The sequence below is a fragment of the Oncorhynchus clarkii genome, chromosome 20 (genome assembly GCF_045791955.1).
Source record: "Oncorhynchus clarkii lewisi isolate Uvic-CL-2024 chromosome 20, UVic_Ocla_1.0, whole genome shotgun sequence".
NCBI classification, from domain to species: domain Eukaryota; kingdom Metazoa; phylum Chordata; class Actinopteri; order Salmoniformes; family Salmonidae; genus Oncorhynchus; species Oncorhynchus clarkii.
In genome coordinates, this window is record NC_092166.1 from 68,376,641 (window position 1) to 68,400,434 (window position 23,794).

General features: G+C 43.5%; 1 protein-coding gene across 1 annotated transcript; it reads right to left on the reverse strand.

The window, feature by feature from the left end:
* Window positions 1-1,519: 1,519 nt before the first annotated feature.
* Window positions 1,520-23,288, reverse strand: LOC139375666 (F-box and WD repeat domain containing 10). Its single transcript, XM_071117470.1, has 15 exons — window positions 22,751-23,288; window positions 20,743-20,940; window positions 19,318-19,563; window positions 15,894-16,021; window positions 14,275-14,388; window positions 13,944-14,050; window positions 13,525-13,728; window positions 13,123-13,244; window positions 12,218-12,372; window positions 11,846-11,988; window positions 11,572-11,730; window positions 4,563-4,849; window positions 3,890-4,090; window positions 3,035-3,743; window positions 1,520-2,880 (listed from the first exon to the last, which is right to left on the reverse strand). The coding sequence occupies exons 1-15, from the start codon at window positions 23,286-23,288 to the stop codon at window positions 2,652-2,654; spliced, it is 3,540 nt and encodes a 1,179-aa protein (XP_070973571.1). The 3' UTR covers window positions 1,520-2,651.
* Window positions 23,289-23,794: the final 506 nt, after the last annotated feature.

A 23,794-nucleotide genomic window follows, 5' to 3' on the forward strand; every position in this document is an offset into this window, starting at 1 on the left:
TTAGGGCCGATTTCAAGTTTTCTACACCTTTATTTAACTAGGCAAGTCAGTTAAGAACACATTCTTATTTTCAATGACGGCCTAGGAACGGTGGGTTAACTGCCTCGTTCAGGGGCAGAATGACAGATTTTTACCTTGTCAGCTCGGGGGATTCAATCTTGCAACCTTACAGTTAACTAGTCCAACGTGCTAACCACCTGATTACATTGCACTCCACGAGGAGCCTGCCTGTTACGCGAATGCAGTAGGCCAAGGTAAGTTGCTAGCTAGCATTAAACTTATCTTATAAAAAACAATCAATCAATCATAATCACAAGTTAACTACACATGGTTGATGATATTACTAGTTTATCTAGCGTGTCCTGCATTGCATATAATTGATGCGGTGGCATTCGCGAAAACGACTGTCGTTGCTCCAACCTTTACCTAACCATAAACACCAATGCCTTTCTTAAAATACACAAGTATATATTTTTAAACCTGCATATTTAGCTAAAAGAAATTCAGGTTAGCAGGCAATATTAACCAGGTGAAATTGTGTCACTTCTCTTGCGTTCCTTGCACTCAGTCAGGGTATACGCAACAGTTTGGGCCACCTGGCTCTTTGCGAACGTAATTATGACATAACATTAAAGGTTGTGCAATGTAACAGGAATGTAACAGGAATATTTAGACTGATGGATGTCACCCGTTAAATAAAACGGAACGGTTCTGTATTTCACTGATAGAATAAACGTCTTGTTTTCGAGATGATAGTTTCCGGATTCAGCCATATTAATGACCCAAGGCTCGTATTTCTGTGTGTTATTATGTTATAATTAAGTCTATGATTTGATAGAGCAGTCTGACTGAGCGATGGTAGGCACCAGCAAGCTCATAAGCATTCATACAAACAGCACTTTTGTGCGTTTTGCCAGCAGCTCTGCTGTTTATGACTTCAAGCCTATCAACTCTCGAGATTAGGCTGGTGTAACAATGTGATGTGAAATGGCTAGCTAGTTAGCGGGGTTCGCGCTAATAGCTTTTCAAACGTCACTCGCTCTGAGACTTGGAGTGGTTGTTCCCCTTGCTCTGCATGGGTAACGCTGCTTCGAGGGTGGCTGTTGTCGTTGTGTTCCTGGTTCAAGCCCAGGTAGGAGCGAAGAGAGGGACAGAAGCTATACTGTTACACTGGCAATACGAAAGTGCCTATAAGAACATCCAATAGTCAAAGGTATATGAAATACAAATGGTATAGAGAGAAATAGTCCTATAATTCCTATAATAACTACAACCTAAAACTTCTTACCTGGGAGAAGGAACCACCAGCTTTCATATGTTCTCATGTTCTGAGCAAGAAACTTAAACGTTAGCTTTCTTACATGGCACATATTGCACTTTTACTTTCTTCTCCAACACTTTGTTTTTGCATTATTTAAACCAAATTGAACATGTTTCTTTTTATTTATTTATTTATTATATTAAGTTCAAATAAGTGTTCATTCAGTATTGTTGTAATTGTCATTATTACAAATACATGTTTTTTTTTTTTTAATCGGCAGATTAATCGGTATCGGCTTTTTTTTGTCCTCCAATAATCGGTATCGGCGTTGAAAAATCCTAATCGGTAGACCTCTAGTCTTGTCCTGCTCCTGAAATCTGGTCCTGAAATCTGCTCATGCGTGTGTCCCAGTAATCAGCAATAGAGTATTGTGGTAGGTGCATGTATGACATCAATATGTGCGCAATTACAATGATAATTGAATATGTTACATTTCTGAAAATACTGTTGCATACAATACATACTGTTGACAAGTAGGCTATGGTGTAATGTTATGTTTTGCCTTGTGTGGTAGGTTGCATGTTATGACATATGTCAGCTGTTATGACATATTATAACATGGTTATGACCATGTCATAACGTGTTATGGCGCTGGGTGTCAAGTAAAGTGTTGCCAACATTTTTTCAACAGAATCGACGATATGAGTACACCCCTGATCACCAGCACAGTTCACTTTCATTGCAGCCACATACAAACAGCATCATCACTTTGCTCGTTGTATAATTCCTTCTCTCATCTAAGTGCTCTCCTCCACTCACTTTTTCCCATTGCTTGTGGACTTCAGTGGGGAGTAGTGATTGAGTGCCCAGTTCTGGAGGAAGGAGAGGTTATTGGGATGGAAACCCCTATGACCTCTCTCTCTGAGCTGACTGACCAACAATCAGATGGTATTATACTGACCCCTACTGGACACTGGGGCAATATTCAGGTTGAGTTTGGAACATATATATATATATATATATATATGCTCACTTTGAAAAAATACACATTTCTGACACAAAACAGGTGAAGTAAAAATCATTCATTAGACCAGATAAAGAAAATAATCTGCTATCTCCTCATCAGATTACAAAAATAATATATGGATTGGTGGGAGTACAGAAATGCATCTATATATTTACATGATACACAAATAGTGGAGCATATAGTCTCTTTAAAAATAACTCTTGCATAGAAGGTCCAGGATCAGCAAACCAAGAGGGGGAGAATCATACATGCAAAAGCCCTGGGCTCTATTCTTGCCCTGGCATGGTCACACAGTTCAAAAAGCTCCATGTGTGTATTGGGTTTAGCCAGCCAAACACCTGTCCAGCTGATTCTCAGACAATCTCAGATGTAGATCTCATGGCCCAGCTCGGGGGCATACACCTGGTCCTGCTTGGGGAAGTCTAAGGCAGGGACACCTTTGACCTTCCTCTTCCAGACCCCCTTCCTCTGTCTGTCCTGGTCCTCCCTGGTCCTATAGCATCCCTCCCCCTGCTGATTCAGTTGGTGGTTCTGGACCCTGAAGTACTCCTCCAGCTGGGTGTCTGTGTGGAGCCTGAAGGCCCCACGCTCCCTGAGTGAATTAATAAATAAATTAACAAATTAATTAATAGATGGATAGAAAAAAATCAAGAAATACTTAAAAATTAGTTTGACAACATAAAGGTATACTATCATAGAGATCTTAGAACAAATACATTATATGTGTAATTCTATGCATATCATACCTGAATGGGTCTAGAGGGTTGTACTGGCTAATGGTCTTATTGGGCATCTCAAAGTTCACGTGGCGTCCTGGCCACTTGCTGCTCACCTTCATGAACATGCGCTGCGGGGCCTGGACATTAGACTGGGCAGTGGTAGTGAATGCCCCCACCTTACGCACCGCCAGACCCGCAATACCACAGGAGGTCTGGGGCCTCTTCTTCTCTGACTTGGGGCATGGCGTGCGCTGGGTGGAAGCTGCGTGGCTGGTGTGAGGCCGCATCACAGCTGGGGAGGGACTGCTGGAACAGATTTCACGGCTGTCGAGGGATTGCCTCAGGTTGAGATCCAGAGTGCGGGTCATAAGGGGGACGTAAGTCTTGGTCATGCCATGTTGCAAGACCTGCTGGCTGGGTCCTGCTGGGGCCTTCTGTGACTGACTCTGGGGGCTCTGTTTTGGGGTTGTAGGTGGGAATGGTGAGGCGTGGGGCTCTGGATCCATCCCCTGGACAGGTAGAGGTGGAGGGGAGCCCCAGGCGTCTCGTACCTGGGCGTTGAGGTTCATGTTGGCCCCGGCTTGGTCGCTTCCCTGCGGCTGGTGGGTGGAGTTGACCTTGAGGAGGACATGCTGAGGGGTGACGGGCCGATGGGGGCCCCTCTTCTTCACTCGGTCTTTCACTGCTTTCTCGCTGCGCGTCAGCACCCACTTAGTCGTTACAGACAGCTCCCTGGCTGTGAGAGGGTGTATATACGGTTGATTACAAGGATCAATAGTAAACATGCCCTTTGTTATACAGCCATAAGGACTATAGTCTGTCTCGTTTCTGTCTGTCTCTCTCAATTATGTTCAACTTCTATTTCATTCCATTCTATCTCACCTGAGCCAGTGGTTTCGCTCCTGGGCGTGTGACTGGCCCTGCTTTGGGAGCCCTGGCTGTGTCCGCTGACTGGTCTTCCAGGAGAGATGGCCGAGGGGGGCTTGGTGATGAACTCTGGCTGCAGGTCAATGTAGGCCCGGCTCCTACGGTGGCCCTGAAGCTCACTCCACGTGGCCGGCCTCATAGACTCCTGCTGCGCAGCTTTGGAGAGCAGAGAGACCACAGAAATATAATTAGTAGAACGAGGAAAAAGTGTCTAAGATCATGGCAATTTGACTGCATCCTCATGGAAATTATATTTCTATGTCAGAGACCATGACAAAGTATAGTCACAGCAGGATGATATTAGCCTAGCCTGGTGGTCCAGTCTGTTTGTGCTTTATCCCATGCTCTATGTTCTGTAGACCACTATTATATGGTTGTTATGCCATACATACATGTAACAATCAATGAATACAGAGGTGTCTGCAAATGGAAATAACACACTATTTCAGAGCAATATTCAGCATTTTGTCTGGCCATAGATGAGACAGGAGATAAATCATGAGGGTAGAGGAAGGTGTCTGGAAAGACAAGGGGTTAATAAAAGCGAGCGATAATGGAGCGATATTCAGGTTGAATTTAAGGCTAGCAGTAGGCTAATCGGCCACCAGACCCCCCAAAAAACACTCACCCTGTGCTCGGCGCATGCTGGGGGCTGACAGAGAGCGTGCATGGTGGGACAGCGCGGGCCTCTCCGGCTTCTTGCCCTCACGGTCGTAGATCTTACGATTGGACGAGCCCACCTGTGTCATGCGCTCAGCCCGCACGTAGGAGTAGGGGTACTTGTCTTTATTGAGCATGCTTTTAAGAGTACCCCTGAACTCGTTAAAGAACTCCCTCTCGGCCAGCACGGAGTAGTCCCAGCGCACCCTGGTGAACTGGTAGATCAGAACACTGGTCCCTGTGTTCACCACCATACTGGGAGGGAGAGACGGAGGGTGGAAAGAAAGAGAGGAAGAAAAACAAAGTATGACAATAACTACTGTTCCCTGAAGGAGGGAAATGAGAGGTACAACATACGCACTATGGGGAGTTGCACTCCCGCGACTTCGGTTGAAGTATCTCAAATCACGCCTGACAAGGCCAATGTAATCCGCGCCTCGCTGGAAGCCGCACCTTCCAAAGGTGATAAGTGTGAGACTCGGATTCATTCCTTCAATTTAACACGGCTCTTCACCGAGCCCAGGAACGGGTGGCGTGTTTCCAAACAGATGTTGTACCTCAGTTCCCTCCTTCAGGGAACAGTAGTTATAGTCATAACGTTCCCTTTCAGTCAGTCAACTTCGGTACAACACACTGTGGGGAAATAGAATCACGCCCCATGACGACTCCAACAGATACTAAATGAAACGGCCCATGGCAGACCACTCAGACAAGATGTGGCACACTGTGAGCAGTGACAGCCAAGCGATAAAACCTCACAAAAGTCTGTGGTGATGCCCAACTCGCCGCAGCCCAAATATCTCCTATAGTCAACCCTTTAAACAACAGCCAAAAGGCTGGCAGGGCCCTGGTTGAGTGCGCACGTACACCGCTAGGTAACCCTGGCTGCTATTTGCAAGGGAGCCTCCACAATCCAGCTGGATAAAGAGTGCCCTGCCACGAACTGGATTAGCAAAACAGACAAAAAGCTGGTCACATAACTGGACATTCCTGGTCCGTTCAATGTATGTGCATAATGCTAGCACAGGACATAGGGCATGTAACCTCTGTTGCTCTTCAGAACCAAAAGGAGGAGGCAAAAAGGAAAATGTCTCAAAAGCTAAGGACCTGTAGAACATAGCCTTGAGGTTCAGGGCAAAGGCCGCATTTGGACACGAGTCGTCTTGGGCGAACTGAGTACAGAAACGATGTACGAATAACGTGTGAAGGAACCTTTAGCTGAGGCCAAAGCCTCGGGTTTTACAGGAGAGGATCTTCAGATCCACAGACTCCATTGGTTCAAAAGGAGGCCACACGCAGAGCATCCCAACCCAAATCCCAAGTCAGTGGAATAGGTTGAGAAACCGGCATGAGATGGCGCACATCCTTTAAGAACCTGCCAGGACACAAGCCCTGCTGTGGCGCCATCCATTTCCACACGACACACTCAAATAGACGCCATGTACACTTTCAAAGTGGAGAATGAATGACCCTGCTCTGAAAAGGAACAATTCCTTTATTTTGGGACCAAAGTAGAGGTCTGTGCAGGACTGATTTCTTCCTCCTGCATCTTTTCATACTGCACCCGCTGGCTTTCTGTCTGGCTACCACGCACACATACAGCCCTCCAGTGGGAAAAAGGCGCCCTTGCAGACGAATAGTAGTAATCATGTTCGGAGATAAACCACCACGAGAGTGGACATCTGAGGGGCCAAGTCCACAGACCCCATATTTCTGGCCAAGGGTGTCAAACCTGCCTGTGCGCCTGGAATAGTTGATTCCTGCACAGCGAGAGTTGCCACAGGACCCTGCCCAATAGATCTCCGCCAACCATGGTTGCTTGGGCTATGAGTAGCACAAAATTAAACTACAAGCCCTCCAGGAGCACCCTCCCCAACGCTTCCTCATCGAGAAAAACTGACGACAATGCGCGCTTCGTAAATATATACATCGGCCCTGCCGAAAACCACCCAGGGGTGTAGCCTCCACTCCTGAGAGACGGTGACTTCTGGATAAAAGATCTGGACCCGAGCTAGAGGCAATCGAGGACATGCATCCCCAAAGGGAGAGTATGTGTGCACTGCTCCCCAGCAATAGGGAGCAATCCAAAGTTAGGAGGGAGAGAGACAGTCTCTTCGGGATCGTTGATGCACACCACCACTGACATATTGTTGGTTCTGACCAGCACAAGCTGGCCCGACAAATGCAGGGAGAATCCACTTAGGACTTCCAGGTAATTGATATGCAGTGTGCTCGGCACCAGGGTCCATACCCCCCGAATAGAGTTGCAGCCCATGGGAGACCCCTGACAATAGCAGAGTGTCCCAGCACTTGGCCATGGCCCATAGGCATGACAGGGACACCTGAAGCAACCGGCTTAGGCTGCAAGATGCATCCAGGTGAGTGGCTAGCACACAGCGCTAGAAGAGCCCCATCAACAACAGCCCCACGGTAACAACTTCCATCACAGAAGCCATCATCCCCAGTAGGTGTAGGCACTGGCAAAAACGCACTGTGTGCCTCATATGTAATTTGGCTAAGCAGAGTTGGAACCTGGACACCCTCCGTGGGGATAGAAAAGTGCAATAAGCTAATTAGTCTAGCTCGAGACCCAGAAACGGAATGTGCTGAGATGGAGTCAGACAGCTCTTTTTCAGGTTTCTTATGAAGCCTAGAGACTGAATACAGGAAAGTAGCATGGATGTGTATAACACTGCTTGCCCCCTCGACTCCGCTGCCACCAGCCAATTGGCTGTAATAGCCAGCAGCTCATGAGCATTCTGAGTTTGTAGACTCTGAGGTGCTTTTTGAGGACAAGTACTGTAGGTCTAAAATGGGAGGTAAAGTCCAGTCCCTTTTCCGAACCAGGAAGTACTGGCTGTACCAGCTAACCTGGATCTTCGACATAGGAACCACTCAAATTGCCTGCTTCTAGAGACGGGAGGATATCTCCTCCCTCAAAACGGGCTTTGAGGCCTCGGGAACAGTTGACGTGATGCCACTGCAGAAGCATGGGGGACGCACAACAAATTGTAGCCAGTACCCTGACGTCACTGTTCGCTTGATCCAGGGCGACACTGCGCATGCACGCCATTGGTCGGAGCAGACAGCGAGCTTCCTGTGAAGTGCCATCTGAAGGGGCGGAACACCACATTGTGGACTTGGATAGATTGATTTATTTTTCCATTTCCACCACTCTTGACAACTATGTGTCTGAACATGGAGAAGGGACACTTTCCATCAAACTCACATGTGCGAGAAACAAAACATTTGATATGCATGAACACTGTGAAACTTGGGGTTGAAAAAACGGTGTTTATGTGCCAAGGTTTGCCTAAAGCCCGGTCCACCCTGGGTACAAGGGCTATGCCAGTCAGTGATGTACCCCTATTGGCAGTGCCGTCTGGCACCCAGCACTGGTCCGCACAAATAAAAATAGACACAGGGAAAAAAACTTTATCATGGAGGTTACCCAACCACAGTCAAAGGTACAGGCAACAAAAGCACCTTGTAACCTACCTGGTAATGGGTCAGACAGCTCTGAAAAATGGACCCCCTTCTTTGGTAACAGAGGGAGGAGATTCAAAATAAAATAAAATTCCCAGGAATAAAAAGCGTTGAGCTGGAGAAAGACAACTCATTTCGGGGTTTATATGAACCACAGAGACTGTGTGTGGCAAAATAGCATGGCCGTGTCCAACCCTGCATGTTCCCTCGACTCTGCTACCAACCAGGGCCCATAACCTGCATCACTAGACACCTCATAGGGACTAATTAGGGACAGGCAAGAATCAGCAATGTTCCCGAATAAAGCTTTGGATAAAAGCTTCTGCTTAATGACATACAGTGGATTCGGAAAGTACTCAGACCCCTTGACTTTTTGCACATTTGATTACTTTAAGGCCTTACTCTGAAATGGATTAAATTGTTTTTTACCCATCAATCTACACAACATACCACTTAATGACAAAGCAAAAACAGGCGGTAGAATTTTTTGCAAATGTATAAAAAATGTATAAACTGAAATATCACATTTACATACAGTAAGTATTCCGACACTTTACTCAGTACTTTGTTGAAGCACCTTTGGCAGTGATTACAGCCTTGAATCCTATGACACTACAAGCTTGGCACACCTGTATTTGGAGTTTCTCCCATTCTTCTCTGCAGATCCTCTCAAACTCTGTCAGGTTGGATGGGGAGCATCGCTGCACAGTTATTTTCAGGTCTCTCCAGAGATTTTTGATCGGGTTCAAGTCCGGGTTCTGGCTGGGCCACTCAAGGACATTCAGAGACCACTCCTGCATTGTCTCGTTGTCCTGTTGGAAGGTGAACCTTCGCCCCAGTCTGAAATCCTAAGTGCTCTGGAGCAGGTTTTCATCAAGGATCTCACTGTACTTTGTTCCGTTTATCTTTTCCTCAATTCTGACTAGTCTCCCTGTCCCTGCCGCTGAAAAACATCCCCACAGCATTATGCTGCCACCACCATGCTTCACCTTAGGGATGGTGCCAGGTTTCCTCCAGACACTTGGCATTCAGCCAAATAGTAACACTTGGCATTCAGCCAAATGGTTCAATCTTGGGTTCATCAGACCAGAGAATCTTGTTTCTCATGGTCTGAGAGTCCTTTAGGTGGCTTTTGGCAAACTCCAAGCCGGCTGTCATGTGCCGTTTCCTGAGGACTGGCTTCCATCTGGCAACTCTACCATAAAGGCCTGATTGGTGGAGTACTGCAGAGATGATTGTCCTTCCTCCACAGAGGAACTCTGGAGCTCTGTCAGAGTGACCATCGGGTTCTTGGTCACCTCCCTGACCAAGGCCCTTCTCCCCTGATTTTTCAGTTTGGCCGTGTAGCCAGCTCTAGGAAGAGTCTTGGTGGTTCCAAACTTCTTCCATTAAGAATGATGGAGGCCATTGTGTTCTTGGGGACCTTCAATGCTGCAGAAATGTTTTGGTACCCTTCCCCAGATCTGTGCCTCGACACAATCCTGTTTCGGAGCTCTACGGACAATTCCTTCTACCTCATGGCTTGGTTTTTGCTCTGACATGCACTGTCAACTGTGAGACCTTATATACAAGTGTGTGCCTTTCCAAATCAATTTACCAAAGGTGGACTCCAATCAAGTTGTAGAAACATCTAAAGGATGATCAATGGAAACAGGATGCACCTGAGCTCAATTTTGAGTCGTATAGCAAAGGGTCTGAATCCTTATGTAAATAAGGTATCCGTTTTATAATGTTCATACATTTGAAAAAAATTCTACAAATCAGATTTCACTTGTCCTTATTGGTTATTGTGTGTAGATTGATGACGAAAATAAAGAATTTAATACGTTTTAGAATAAGGCTGTAACGTAACAAAATGTGGAAAAAAGGAAGGGGTCTGAATACTTTCCGATTGCGATGTATATTATTATATATTATGAGCCAACTATGGGGGAGGGGTGCCCCTTGTGGACAGAAAGGTAATATGTCCAACTTATGTCTCCCATCCTGGTAAGATTGATATGCCCCCTGAACACCATGAACAGAATGGAATGTGGGGTACCAGTGGGGCATTAAACATGAACAAGCTTCCAATACATGAGACTGAGTAGCCTATATTAAGCCCGGGCCCTTATGGGCACAGAGGGCTCTGGAAATGGCTGACATAGTACCCCGTTTACCATAACAAAACGTGGGGGCACTGCCATCACAGTAATGTTTTTGCAGAATGGCGCACTGGTTGCTCAGACCTGTGCTAAGGCCCCTCATTCCAGGGTTACCCGAGCCAGCGATTTGGGGGCTGCTTCCTAATTGGAGGAGCACGCAAGCCCCGCTTTCTCCACTCCTTCCAACTTGAAATTGAAAATAGGAATTGGGTTGCCTAATGCCGGGGGAACACTAGTAAGCTTCATTCACTGGAAGTGAAAAAAAATGGTAACCAACGTTAGCCAGGATGTTCTTTAGTCTAAGCTAGGCTAGCTAGCATCTTTGACCGCAGCACCGTCCATTTAGAATAACCAAACGACTTAACGCTACGTATACTAAACAACAGAGCTACCCAAGCAACTCTATCGGATGCAGGAATAGCTAGTATTAGCTAGCTCTCCTCGATGAGTTAGCTAACCTGGCTAGCACGCTATGCAGCGCTTGTTAGCTAGCCTGGTCTCAAAAGTCTATGTAGGACTGGATCACCGAGGTGGGACCGGACCCTTCATTGACAAGTCTGGGAAGAAAGGGCAAGCAGTGCTTGACCGAGGCAGACACAGGCGGTGGTGGGGTACCCACCGAAACTGGCCACCCTCTCTCTTCGAGTAGCCTCCCATAACTGGCGACAGAGCATACTGGAGTCAGGTTGAGAGCGGGCAGCCAACGCACACACCACACTCAGTCAGACAAAACATTTGCTCTGGCCAAAGAGCCAATCCATCTCCGCATCCCACAACTCAGACAGCCGAGGTACGGGCACTCAGGAGAGGAAGTCACTATCGGAAACACCAAGCCCCCTTAAAAATGCTACACGATTGTTAAGAGTACCTGCTCGTGGACTAGTAGGGGAACAGTGTCAGACATCCCCTAGTCCTTCACACAAACTGATTTGAGCAAGGGCATGCCAGAGCATGCACCGAGCCGAGACATACAAGACAACAATCGTGAGTATCTATTTATTTATTTGGGCATGGTCGCAAACACTAACCCGGCTTAGCCTTCATCGTCTAGGTTGCATTTTTTGCCATCTTATTAATTGGTATAGCAAGGTCAAGCAATCCGTCAGGCGTGATTTTACATCCTTTAACCGAAGTCGCAAGAGTGTGACTCCCCATAGTAGTTTGTACCGAAGTTGACTGATTGGAAGGGAACCAGGAGGGGCAGAGAAGAGAGGGAGATGTCTTAAAGACATACGCTTCTGGGTAAAATCATGGTTGTCAAAGTAAGAATTAAATGAATGATTACTCACTTGTTAAAATAATTATCACTAACTTGTTGTGTGGGTGCAGGGACAGTACAGTACTTACTTGTTGCTGTGTGTGTGCAGGGACTGGATAGGGCTGTGTTGACCCCCTGCCTTGATGACTCTCAGGCAGTCCCCTGTCAGGAAGTTGAAGATGCGGATCTTCCCGTCCCCACAGCCGGTAATGACACGCAGAAAGAGGTAGATCAGCGCCAGGACCTCCCTAGAGGAAGACAAACACACACTCACAGCATTCAACTAACCTCGAGATCAAGCAGTCAAAAACAGTACCAAAAACAAAAGTACTTGTTTTTTGTATGACATTTTTTTATGCTCACTTTGGATGGCGATAGGTCATCAGGTTCTTCTTTATGTCACAGTTGGTGCTCCAGGCCATGACCTGTCCATCAGAACCACCTGACAGGATGTGCCACTGGTCGAAGAACAGACACTTTACAGAGCTCTGGTGGGCATCGATTACCTGGAAGACAGGGACTTTGGTGAGGGAGGACAGTGTCCATTTCACTCAAAAAACATTCAAATCGAAACCTACTGAAATGGGAGACCCAATTCCATGTGCCCTTGTTTGAGTTTACTGTACATCTTTTCTTCTGACCACTAGATAAGACTCCTGAAAATATAGATATGGATGCCTTTTGTGTAAAAAGGTCAATGAAGACATTGACCTGACAGAGTACAGACCATCTTACCTTGAGGAGTGAGGCGGTCTCCATACCCCACATTTTGACCAGCCCTTTGTCACAGCTGCTCATCACTAGAGCCTTGTCTATCTTCACACACAGGATGGGGTTGTGGTGCCTGAACTTCAGCTTCTCATAGCAATGCCCTGTCTGCAGGTTCCACACTGCCGTGAAGGTGAAAGCACACAAAGTTACTAACACACAAAACAAGGTTGATACATTTACAAGCAAACTGCCTGACATGCTGACTACACCAGCCACCAACTATATTAATTAGGGGTCGAAACACATCAAATATTCATAGACATTTATCTAGCTAGCTGCTGTTGTCATGGGAGATGAACACTGGGTTATTATTTTACCAGACATACATAGTCTTCTTTTTATCTGGTTCTTTGTAGAATTTTGACCCGGAGTCATAAAAAAATGGTGTGTTTTTCTACTCCAATGATTAATCCACAGATAAAATGGGAAACCTAGCTAGTTTTTTAGTTAGTTATCTTTAGTTATCATTCCTCGTTTGTCTTTCAAGCATCCACGTGGGTTTGTGTCTTCCTGATATCCAACAAGGAGGGAACTTGCGGCATATTCAGGAAAAAGACCGTCAGTCAGAGAATTTGCGCTGTAGCTCTTGAAGACTTGTTATTTTGTGACATTAACGTTTAAATCCTGTAGTAATTTGACTTAAGCTAACACATCTACATTAATGTTTTAATTGAAAGAAAGAACCAAGCTCTAGAAAATAAAAAAGATGAACATATTTTTAAAGGGGAACAAATTATCATCACCTAAATTAGCAAGGTCAACTACATATTGAGTGGTGTGGGTGAAATGATTAAATAACATGTGTAAACGCTCACGCACGCAACATGGCGCAACATGGCTGGTGAGGTTTACGTGTGACACTTACTTACCTTTGACTTTGCAATCATTGGCCCCTGAGACTAGACAATTCCCATGCAGGTCCAGGCAGTTGATGGTACCCAAGTGGCCACGGAAGAGCATAAGGCATACGCCTGTTTTCAGATTCCAACACCTATAGTGAATGTACAGTATACAATATATCAAACCAGTCATTCATAAAGAATCAATAAGTATCATCACCTAAATTAGCACGGTCAACTACAATTGACAGTAAATCACAAGTTTAGCATTAGAAACACAGTCATTCTTCATCACAGTCATTGCTGTGTTTTCAAGCCAAATTCAAAAACCCATAGAATTGAGTAAAACGGGTCCAAACTACCATGATGGTCTTATTGACTAGAGATGTCCATTCTAGTAATTCTATTTCTATGCCTTTACCATCCTCCTACCTGATGCTGAGGTCGTAGCTGGCGCTAATGACCAGTCCTCTCTCCTCACAGAGCAGCAGGGCCCTGATGGAGCCAGCGTGGCCCTGGATCACCGGGGACACCTCCTTCAGTGTCAGCACGTCCAGCAGACGCACCACGCGGTCCTTGGAGCCCACGGCCACCAGCTGACCTCCACTGTAGTGCACCACCCTGGAGGGGTCTTCTCTGTTGACCACAACAAAGATACATCAGTTACGTCTCAAATGGCCCCAATGCACTACTTTTTCATACGGCTCTGGTCAAAAGTAGTGCACTATATAGGGAATAGGGTGTCATTTCGGACACACTCCCAGACTTTGAAATATAGGCCTTGTTACTGTATTATTTGCTTGCAGCAGGTGATATAATGTTACAAAGACACTGTGGTTACCATTACCGACCTGTCCAGCAGCACCAGAACATTGTACACTCCACAGTAGACATTCCTCTCTTCCATCTGTATGGCTCGGGTTCTAACGCCAGCATAGATGGCCTCAAAGCCCCTCTCCTGTAGGACAGACAACCACGGATAGCCAGTACAAACGTCAGGGGATCATATTCTAGTCATCAGAAAATAGAATAGAATCGTCTTCTGCTTTTCACAAGCCCCAAGAGACACAAACACACACACACACATACAATGAAAGCAGCATCCCCTGGAGCAGTTTTGTCATTTGGGATAAGTGGTGACATTGATTGATATGATAATAAGGTAGATAATGATGTGTTTACCTGTCTGATTTTGGAGAAGATTTCTACGTGGTGCATGTGCTTCTCATCCTCCCTGATGGGCACTAGGACCTTGCGGACTTTGGCATATGTAGGGCTGACACCTGTATTGTTGCTCTGAGAGGGGGAAAAAAGTCACACAGGTTTATATTAACATGTACTTAGCATGCCATGATGATAATGGACAACCTGTCATCTGTGTGATCTCTAGATTATCTTGAGCTACTTTTAAAATCATTCAATCAATATATTTGCTAAGTGGCATAAAAAAATATAAATCCAAACACTTGTGTGGGTTTGCAAGCTAAAAAGCCTTTAAAGAGTTTTTAGAGAATCCCTTGGAAATTGGCCTATGTGGCATTGATATGAGTCAGAAACAGTTATTCTGGTGTCAAAATATACTACAAAGTGTGAATAGGATAATCTTGGCCATAAAGTCAGTCTCGTCTAAAATGGAGTTTGGAACGTCCGTGTGTCACAACGGGTAAATGTAGGTTGGGTTTGGATTTGATGATGTCCATTTACCTACTAAAATGGTGTGAACAGCTGCAGTGATTGCTCTCTATCCAATATCATAGACAGTGAGACAGACCTGCCCAGCACAAAACAACACGTTGCGCATTTAAATTTTTTTTTATATATATACACTGTACTAAACACCTTAGTTTTAATATTACACAACTATAACATCCTTGCCAAAAATGTCCAAATTCATTTAATATTTATTTTTGTGAAATAAGCTTATGTATGGCATCTACAGTGTGTGAAGGGGACAAACATTATTAACCAAATGCAGAATCGGTCAGAAAACACATCTCCAAGACTGAAATCTTGTTTTCCTAATGAGAAACAGAAAAACACAAGTGCCAATTGGCGTGTTCAGTCACTCTTTAATGTGTGGGCTAGATCATTATTGAAATACAGTAACATGTTTCATCAAGGTGAAGGCGTTAGCTGAAACGTGTTGGTGTATTTTAATAATGAACTAGCCCACACATTAAAAGCTTTTTAACTTGCAAACCCACACAAGCGCCTTGACTTTGATTTTTTTATGCCACTTGGCAAAGATATTGAGTGTTTGATTGATTTTAAAAGTGGCTCAAGATACTCTGGGGATCATACCGATGCACACATTAAATCTAAATCAGGTGGTTACAAAATGTGGCACTATGTAGGGAATAGAGTGCCATTTGGGATTTATTGAGATGACTGCATCGTGGTCACTAGTTAGCACAGCCATAAAGTCCTAAAATCTGATTGGAAACCTAACCATAACCTTAATCCCACTGCTAACCTTACTAAACCTTACCTTATATGCAGACCAAAAAGCACACAAAAAAAAAACACTTAATTATTTTATTTTTTTACCATATAGACAAATTTGACTTTGCAGCTGTCCCATCTAGCAGAAACCGATCAGTTCTGCCTTAAGGGCAAGACTCACTTAACACTTATTTGTAGTTATTCTTTTTCCATTCGCTTTTTTAGTACTATTCCCCTTCAAGAGCAGCTCCTGCTACTTATTTTTCTTCAATAATCAGTATCTTTATTGTCCCGAATGTTAAAAATCTATGTGTCATTGGTGGATTTAGAGTGGTATTTTAATAGTTACCATACAGTACCTGCATCAACGTAGCTTGTTTCTCCACCATCTTCTTGGCATTAAGGTCCTCCTGAGTGTCTTCCGTCAGGTAGCGCCAGTGTTGGGAGACATCCCTGCAGCTGTACAGAGAGGTCTTGTCTAGAAGACCTGAAACAAACAACTTCTGCACTTAAATCTTTGAGGGTATGGTGACAAGCAGCCATCCCTCAAAGGTTGCCGCAGTCCATACTGTAGATCTAATCGATATGTGGTCCATTGAAGGACGACTACTTGCGATTATTCATAACAGAATTCGGATTGAAATTCTATTCCGTCTGCACCAAGGAAACCTAGGTGATGTCACAAGGCATGTTGTGTTTAAAAGCATGGAATGAGAAAATTATTCAGAGATAGTGGTTCAAATATTGAACAGTTGTTGAAAAGGTAAATGTCTTTTGGGTATTTTAAAATTATTATTTTTTTTATATAAGAATTGGACCATCATTATGCAAACACATCTTTCAAATGTAAATGAAGGCTACATAACAACATTTTAACAACACCTCCAAGGGAATTGTTGTACTGATTGCTAAGCAAAGGTTTGTTGCTCTTCCATCTCATCAATATCCAGGGAGAACAGCTCAAGGTGTGAAGCAGGAGAGGCATAGATCTTTAAAAGGGTAGCCTTGCAAAACAAAGTCATCACCATGGCATAGCTATTTAGCCCGGATACCTTTCTCTATGAGGCTGATTCAAGGAAATGTCAACGGGTACTTCAATCTAGACAAAAGAAGACAGTGCAGAGTATACCGCTGTCCCTGAACAGAGCCAGATAAACACTGCATATCAGGTTGCATAAGGGGTCAGCGAAGTGCACAAGCACAGGTTCACTTCTGCACACACTGAATCTGCAATATGATCGACCAGATAAACTAGCAGCTAGGGAAGGTATGGAGTAATATGAAGGTAGTCTCAAGGTATCGCTCGCCTGAGGTAGAGTACCTCATGATAAGCTGTAGACCACACTATCTACCACGAGAGTTTATCTACATTTTTTGGAGCCGTCTATTTACCACCACAAACCGATGCTGGCACTAAGACTGTACTCTACGAGCTGTATAAGGCCATAAGCAAACAAGAAAATGCTCATCCAGAAGTGGCGCTCCTAGTGGCCGGGGACTTTAATGCAGGCAAACTAAAATCTGTTTTACCTCATGTCACATGTGCAACCAGAGGATAAAAAACTCTAGACCACCTTTACTCCATACACAGAAAAAAGCTCTAGCTCGCCATCCATTTGGCAAATCTGACCATAATTCTATCTTCCTGATTCCTGCTTACAAGTAAACACTCAAACAGGAAGTACCAGTGATGTGCTCAATTCGGAAGTAGTCCGATGAAGCGGAGGCTAAGCTACAGGACTGTTTTTCTAGCACAGACTGGGACATGTTCCGGGATTCATCCAATGCCATTGAGGAGTATACCACCTCAGTCACCGTCTTCATCAATAAGTGCATCGATGATGCCCCCCCCCACAGTGACTGTACGTACATGGATTACAGGCAACATCCGCACCGAGCTAAAGGCTAGAGCTACCACTTTCAAGGAGCAGTACACTAATCCGGACGCTTATAAGAAATCCCTCTATGCCCTCAGACAAACCATCAAACAGGCAAAGCGTCAATATTGAGATAGAATCCTAAGCGTCAATATAAAGATTGAAACCTACTACACCGGCTCTGACGCTTGTTGGATGTTGTTTTATTGTATTATTTATTTAACCTTTATTTAACTAGGCAAGGCTTACAAACTATTATGGACTACAAAGGGAAACACAACCACGAGCTGTCCAGTGACACGAGCCTACCAGGCAAGCAACACTGAAGCATGCATGAAGCTGTTCCGGGCGACTGTGTGATCATGCTTTCCGTAGCCAATGTGAGCAAGACCTTGAAAGAGGTCAACATTCACAAGGCCGCGGGGCCAGGCGGATTACCAGGACGTGTACTCAATGCATGTGCGGACCAACTGGCAAGTGTCTTCACTGACATTTTCAACCTCTCCCTGACTGAGTCCGTAATACCTACATGTTTCAAGCAGACCACCATATTCCCTTTGCCCAAGAAAGCTAAGGTAACCAGCCTAGCACTCATCTTGGTAGCCATGAAGTGCTTTAAAAGGCTGGTCATGGCTCACATCAACACCATCTTCCCAGAAACCCTAGACCCATGCCAATACGTATGCCGCCCCAACAGATGACGCAATCTCAATCGCACTCCACACTGCCCTTCCCCACCTGGACAAAAGTAACACCTATGTGAGAATGCTGTTCATTGACTACAACTCAGCGTTCAACACCATAGTGCCGACAAAGTTCATCACTAAACACCATCATTAAGTTCTCTGACGACACAACGGTGGTAGGCCTGATCACCAACAACGATGAGACAGCCTATAGGGAGGAGGTCAGAGACCGCAGTGCGGTGCCAGGACAACAACCTTACCCTCAATGTGAGCAAGATAAAGGAACTGATTGTACTACACAGGAAAATGAGGGCTGAACACATACCCATTCACATCGACGAGGCTGTAGTGGAGCGGGTTGAGAGTTTCAAGTTCCTTGGTGTCCACATCACCAACAAACTATCATGGTCCAAACACACCAAGACAGTCGTGAAGAGGGCACGACAATGCCTTTTCCCCCTCAGGAGACAGAAAATATTTGGCATGGGTCTCCAGATCCTCAAAAAAGTTCTACAGCTGCACCATCGAGAGCATCCTGAGCGGTTACATCCCTGCCTGGTATGGTAACTGCTTGGCATCCAACCGTAAGATGCTACAGAGGGTAATGCGTATGACCCAGTACATCACTGGGGCCAAGCTTCCTGCCATCCAGGACCTATATACTAGGCGTGTCAGAAGAAAATTGCCAAAGACTCCAGTCACCCAAGTCATAGACGGTTCTCTCTGCTCCCGCACGGCAAGCGGTACCAGAGCGTCTAGGTCCAAAAGGCACCTTAACAGCTTCTACCCCCAAGCCATAAGACTGCTGTGCAATTAATAAAATGGCCACCCGGACTATTTGACACCCCCCCCCCCCCCTCCCCTTTGTTTTTACACTGCTGCTACTCGCTGTTTATTATCTATGCACAGTCACATGTGACAAATATGATTTGATAATATCTGCTGAGAGCAGTATTATTCATGTAGAATACTGGAGAGGGGGATATGCAGTGATGTAGTAGTAAACAAAATAGGTGGGTTAACTGATCACCGATCACGGTGAAAAAAGTTATGCTCCCTATACTTTCAATGCATTTTTTTTCAATGCATGTTTAGTTACATTTACCCTCCACTACACATCTGAGGATAGATATTCTCATGTAACACCACAGAGTCCTTTGAATGATAGCTTAGACATGTTTTGGAGGGGTAGAGGGTGGGGGGGGTACATGGTGGCTCACCTAAAATCCTCTTGGCAAGATGAACAGGGAGACCCCGGATGAAGTCTCTGTATCGGCGGACCCCAGACAGAGAGGTGGAGGACCGAGGGACCACCATCAGAGCAGGGTCGTCTGAACAGGTGGAGTCTGTGTCACTATCCTCCTTCACCACCCCCATACACACACTGCCAAAGCCCTGCAGGCCTTCAGAGGTAGGGCTGGCACCCACCACCACCCATGGAGCTACATGGAGTTGGCAGCTATTGGCTGAAAATAAAGAAACACAGTGAGGCAGAAATTCATAGTGGACTGGATATGGGGAACTTTGAAGAGTGCACAAACATTTGACCAACCAAAATGTCAATGATCGTTGTAGTCTACTTTGATTATAATAATAATAATTTATTGGGTGCTTATATTTGTCCTATTAATCAAACATGACATTTTTATCATATGACATTTTTATCATAACCATTCATTAACACAGGCACTGCAGGAGCGGACTGGGACAAGAATTCAGCCCTGGCATTTTATCCACACCAGCCCACATCACTGCACACACCGCCAGCTCACCATTTTGTTTGCCTCCCAGTCTCAGCATCTTTTCTGCTGTCACTCTGTGCTTCTTCTTGTTCTCTGTCTGTCTGCTTATTAACCCTTATTCGTTCTACACCTACCCTAAGTGTTAATTACTATTACAGGGCTCCTAACCTCATCCCCAGGCTATTGCACACTGAGCATATACAGTAAGTCTGGGATATCAATGATTCAAAGTAGGCCTTAGTGGGAGTGAATTCTATGGGAGTGACCTACAGACTAATGTATTTGTCATCATTTCATTTTAGTGAATCACATGACTGCATGTGATTCACTAACATCACAACATTTCCCCTTGGTGTCACTGGGTAAATTCAATCAATTGAATTTACCACAGGTGTACTCCAATCAAGTTGTGGAAACATCTCAAGGATGATCAATGGAAACAGGATGCACCTGAGCTCAATTTCGAGTCTCATAGGAAAATGGTCTGAATACTTTTATGTAAATAAGGTATTTCTGTTTTTTATTTTTAATACATTTGCAAAACTTTCTAAAAACCTTTGATTCACTTTTTCATTGTGGGGTATTGTGTGTAGATTAATGAGGGATAAAATAATGTAATACATTTTAGAATCAGGCTGTAATTTAACAAAATGTGGAAAAAGGGAAGAGGTCTGAATACTTTCCCGAATGCACTGTATATATTGTTTTAAATGTGTGTACATTTCAACCAGCCCACCCAACTAAAAAATGGTGCAGCCCATCTGGCATATGCCAGAATTGCCAAATGGCCAATCCAACCCTGCCCCACTGCCCTTACAGGTTGACCGTAGATAAGCCTACAGTTACTAACATTCATTCCTGATTGCAACAAAACACAAAAACATTTCTAACAGCAACACTCACAGAGCTCTGGATCATGGCATGTCTCCTGGCCTCCATCGATGGTGTTGATGTCAGTTTCATGATGCATGTTGACAGGGTCATAGAAGGAGCTGGCCCAGATGAGGAGGTCCAAGTCTGGATGACTCTCCTGCGAGTTGAAAGAGTAGGTGGATTCTGGGATAGATGAGGTGTCATCCTCATGATCCTCATCCTCCAGCACTGAAAAGAGAGGTTTGATTATTATGGGTTAAAAATACATGCAGTTTTGCAAATTAGCCTACAATTCATAGAGATAACTTTCACACTTTTGCATGGAATATCATTTCATGTGTGGTCATTATATAGGCTACAAAGGTGCTCAAATAGTGGAGGGCGTCAGTAAGTTGTCATAAAACTAATTCAAATCAAATGTTATTTGTCACATGCGCAGAATACAACGGTATAGACTTTACCATGAAATGCTTGCTTATGGCCCTTCCCAACGATGCTGAGTTTAAAATATATATATATATAGATATATAGATATAGATATATATATCTATATATATATATATATATATCTATATATATCTATATCTATATCTATATATCTATATATATCTATATATCTATATATATATAGATATATCTATATATATAGATATATATCTATAGATATATATCTATAGATATATATCTATAGATATAGATATATATCTATATCTATAGATATATATCTATATCTATAGATATATATCTATAGATATATATCTATATATATAGATATATCTATATCTATAGATATATATCTATAGATATATATCTATATATATAGATATATCTATATATATATAGATATATCTATATATATATATATATATATATATATAGATAGATATATATCTAGATATATCTATATATATATATATATATAGATATAGATATAGATAGATATATATCTAGATATATATATATATATAGATATATCTATATATATATATATCTATATATATCTATATCTCTATATATATCTATATATATATAGATAGATATAGATAGATATATATCTAGATATATATATATATATAGATATATCTATATATATATATATATCTATATATATCTATATCTCTATATATATCTATATCTATATATATCTCTATATATATCTATCTATATCTATCTATATCTATATATCTATATATCTATATATATATCTATATCTATATATCTATATATATATCATAAAAAGAAAGATAGTAAGACAATAAATAAAAGTTATTATATTATATTCCTGGGGTTAGTAGTATAAAGAAAAAATTAACCCAATAATTCCAATAATTTACAGTGTTGCATTACACTAATATGTGACAAGGTTGGTAGCAACATATGAATATCGTTGTGGAGATCTGTTGCAGCTCAAGTCGACTACAACACCCACAATGCAATGCTCTCTCTTTGGGCTGCCTACCTGCATAGTACCTACTAGCAAGCGTAACTACATACACAATAATACCAAAGTCAATATGTGAAAAAGTCGGCATGTGAAGTTGCTAGTTAGCTGTAAAATCGGCTACAAATTGTACTTCACTAACAATTTAGGAGTCTACAATATCCCCATGTTCAACCTGCAGATCTGTGCGTCAGAGAGGAGTATGATATTCGCAATGGCACCATGAAATGCACCCTGGACTGAAGGAGCAGACAAACTGGAGAAACGTTAGACCCTCTGTTAAATTACAAATTTCTCGAGGTAGCAATATCGCAAAAATGGCTCATTCGAGAGAAGTCAGCCTCCCGCATTATGACATCGGCCAGTATTGAAATCTGACATGTATGAAATACGTTTTTGCGATCTAAAAGTCGTATTCCTATTAACTTCCAGTGTAGTGAGAGTGGTTTTATCGCAATGCTACGTCATACAGGACGAATGTCTGCATACTTGAACGACAATAGCATACATACATGAACACATGAAATGACACAGGGAATTGATAGAACATCGCTCAGAGATCCACATTCAAAATGGGTGAATCTTTACTTTCAGTACCTGTACCGTTAAGTTGGAGGAAGGCCCGTTTTGCTCTAACTATAAGCACACTTGTCAAGTTTCCAAGCATGTGAAGAAGCCCTGTATCGCATAGGGAAAGAACTCCTAAAAGATAGTTGGATTTTGTCCAGTGGTGGCTGCGACTGAACCAGTCCCAAGTGTCAACCATCTCTATCCCAAGAAGTTTGGTGTCAAGCGCTCGGTCCTGGCTCCAAGTGGTCATATCTTCTGAAACACTTGACTTCTGTCGTGACCTAGTATAGGTGAAATCTTTCCCAAATGTCACTTGCAGTACTCTTTGGATGGTTTCGAGAATCTCGACACTTTGGCACCGCACGAGAATGCCAGTAAGGAATCTCATTTTGGACGAGTCCCCTGCGCGCGACATCCACTGGGTCGAATCGTGGAGCTTGGAAGTGAAGATGCAAGATTGGCAATTTCCACAGATGTTGAAATCCGCATCTTCCTTCTTGCAACAAAGCCTGTCTATTGTGTCGACTCTATATCCACACTGTTCTTTTGATCCAAAGCGTTTCATTGCGTTGGTTTATTAAGCGTAGTTTAATTCAAAATCTTTAAAAAAGGTATGTTTCCGACTGGCTGCACTGCAACCTGGTTGGAACTTCTTATCGCTGTTGCTTGGTTGTTGCCATGCGACTAGCCCAAGGGTTGCTTGTCAACTTTTTTTGGGTTGCCTGGAAACCCGAGGTTGAATTGTATTGAATTCTAAAAACAGAAATTAGCGTTTGAATCAGGAAAGTTTCCTGTCACAACCTTTACAAGCCAGAATGTTAAATACATTTATATTTTAACGTACACTACCAGTTGTCTGTGCGGTAGGAATGTGAGACAATATAGAAAAGTATAATCGCATCAACCTTTCAAAGCACTGCTTTCAGATTTCGATCATTAAATTATGATCAGAACCATGTAAACTGCACAAGCTCGCCAAGTATGCATGTGTCTTGTGCATGTACTATTATTTGTATATTGTGCTCATTCTTCGGGTGATGGAAATTGACATAATTATACTTTCCTGTGGAT

What these genes read in the sequence shown, in the direction of transcription:
- LOC139375666 (XM_071117470.1), bottom strand. Translation starts at nt 23,288, where the DNA reads ATGAAACGCTTTGGATCAAAAGAACAGTGTGGATATAGAGTCGACACA. An exon ending in GAGCGAAACCACTGGCTCAG is followed by an intron (nt 3,744 to 3,889) that starts GTGAGATAGAAT and finishes ACCCTCTCACAG; the next exon opens with CCAGGGAGCTGTCTGTAACG. An exon ending in AACCCTCTAGACCCATTCAG is followed by an intron (nt 2,881 to 3,034) that starts GTATGATATGCA and finishes TAATTCACTCAG; the next exon opens with GGAGCGTGGGGCCTTCAGGC.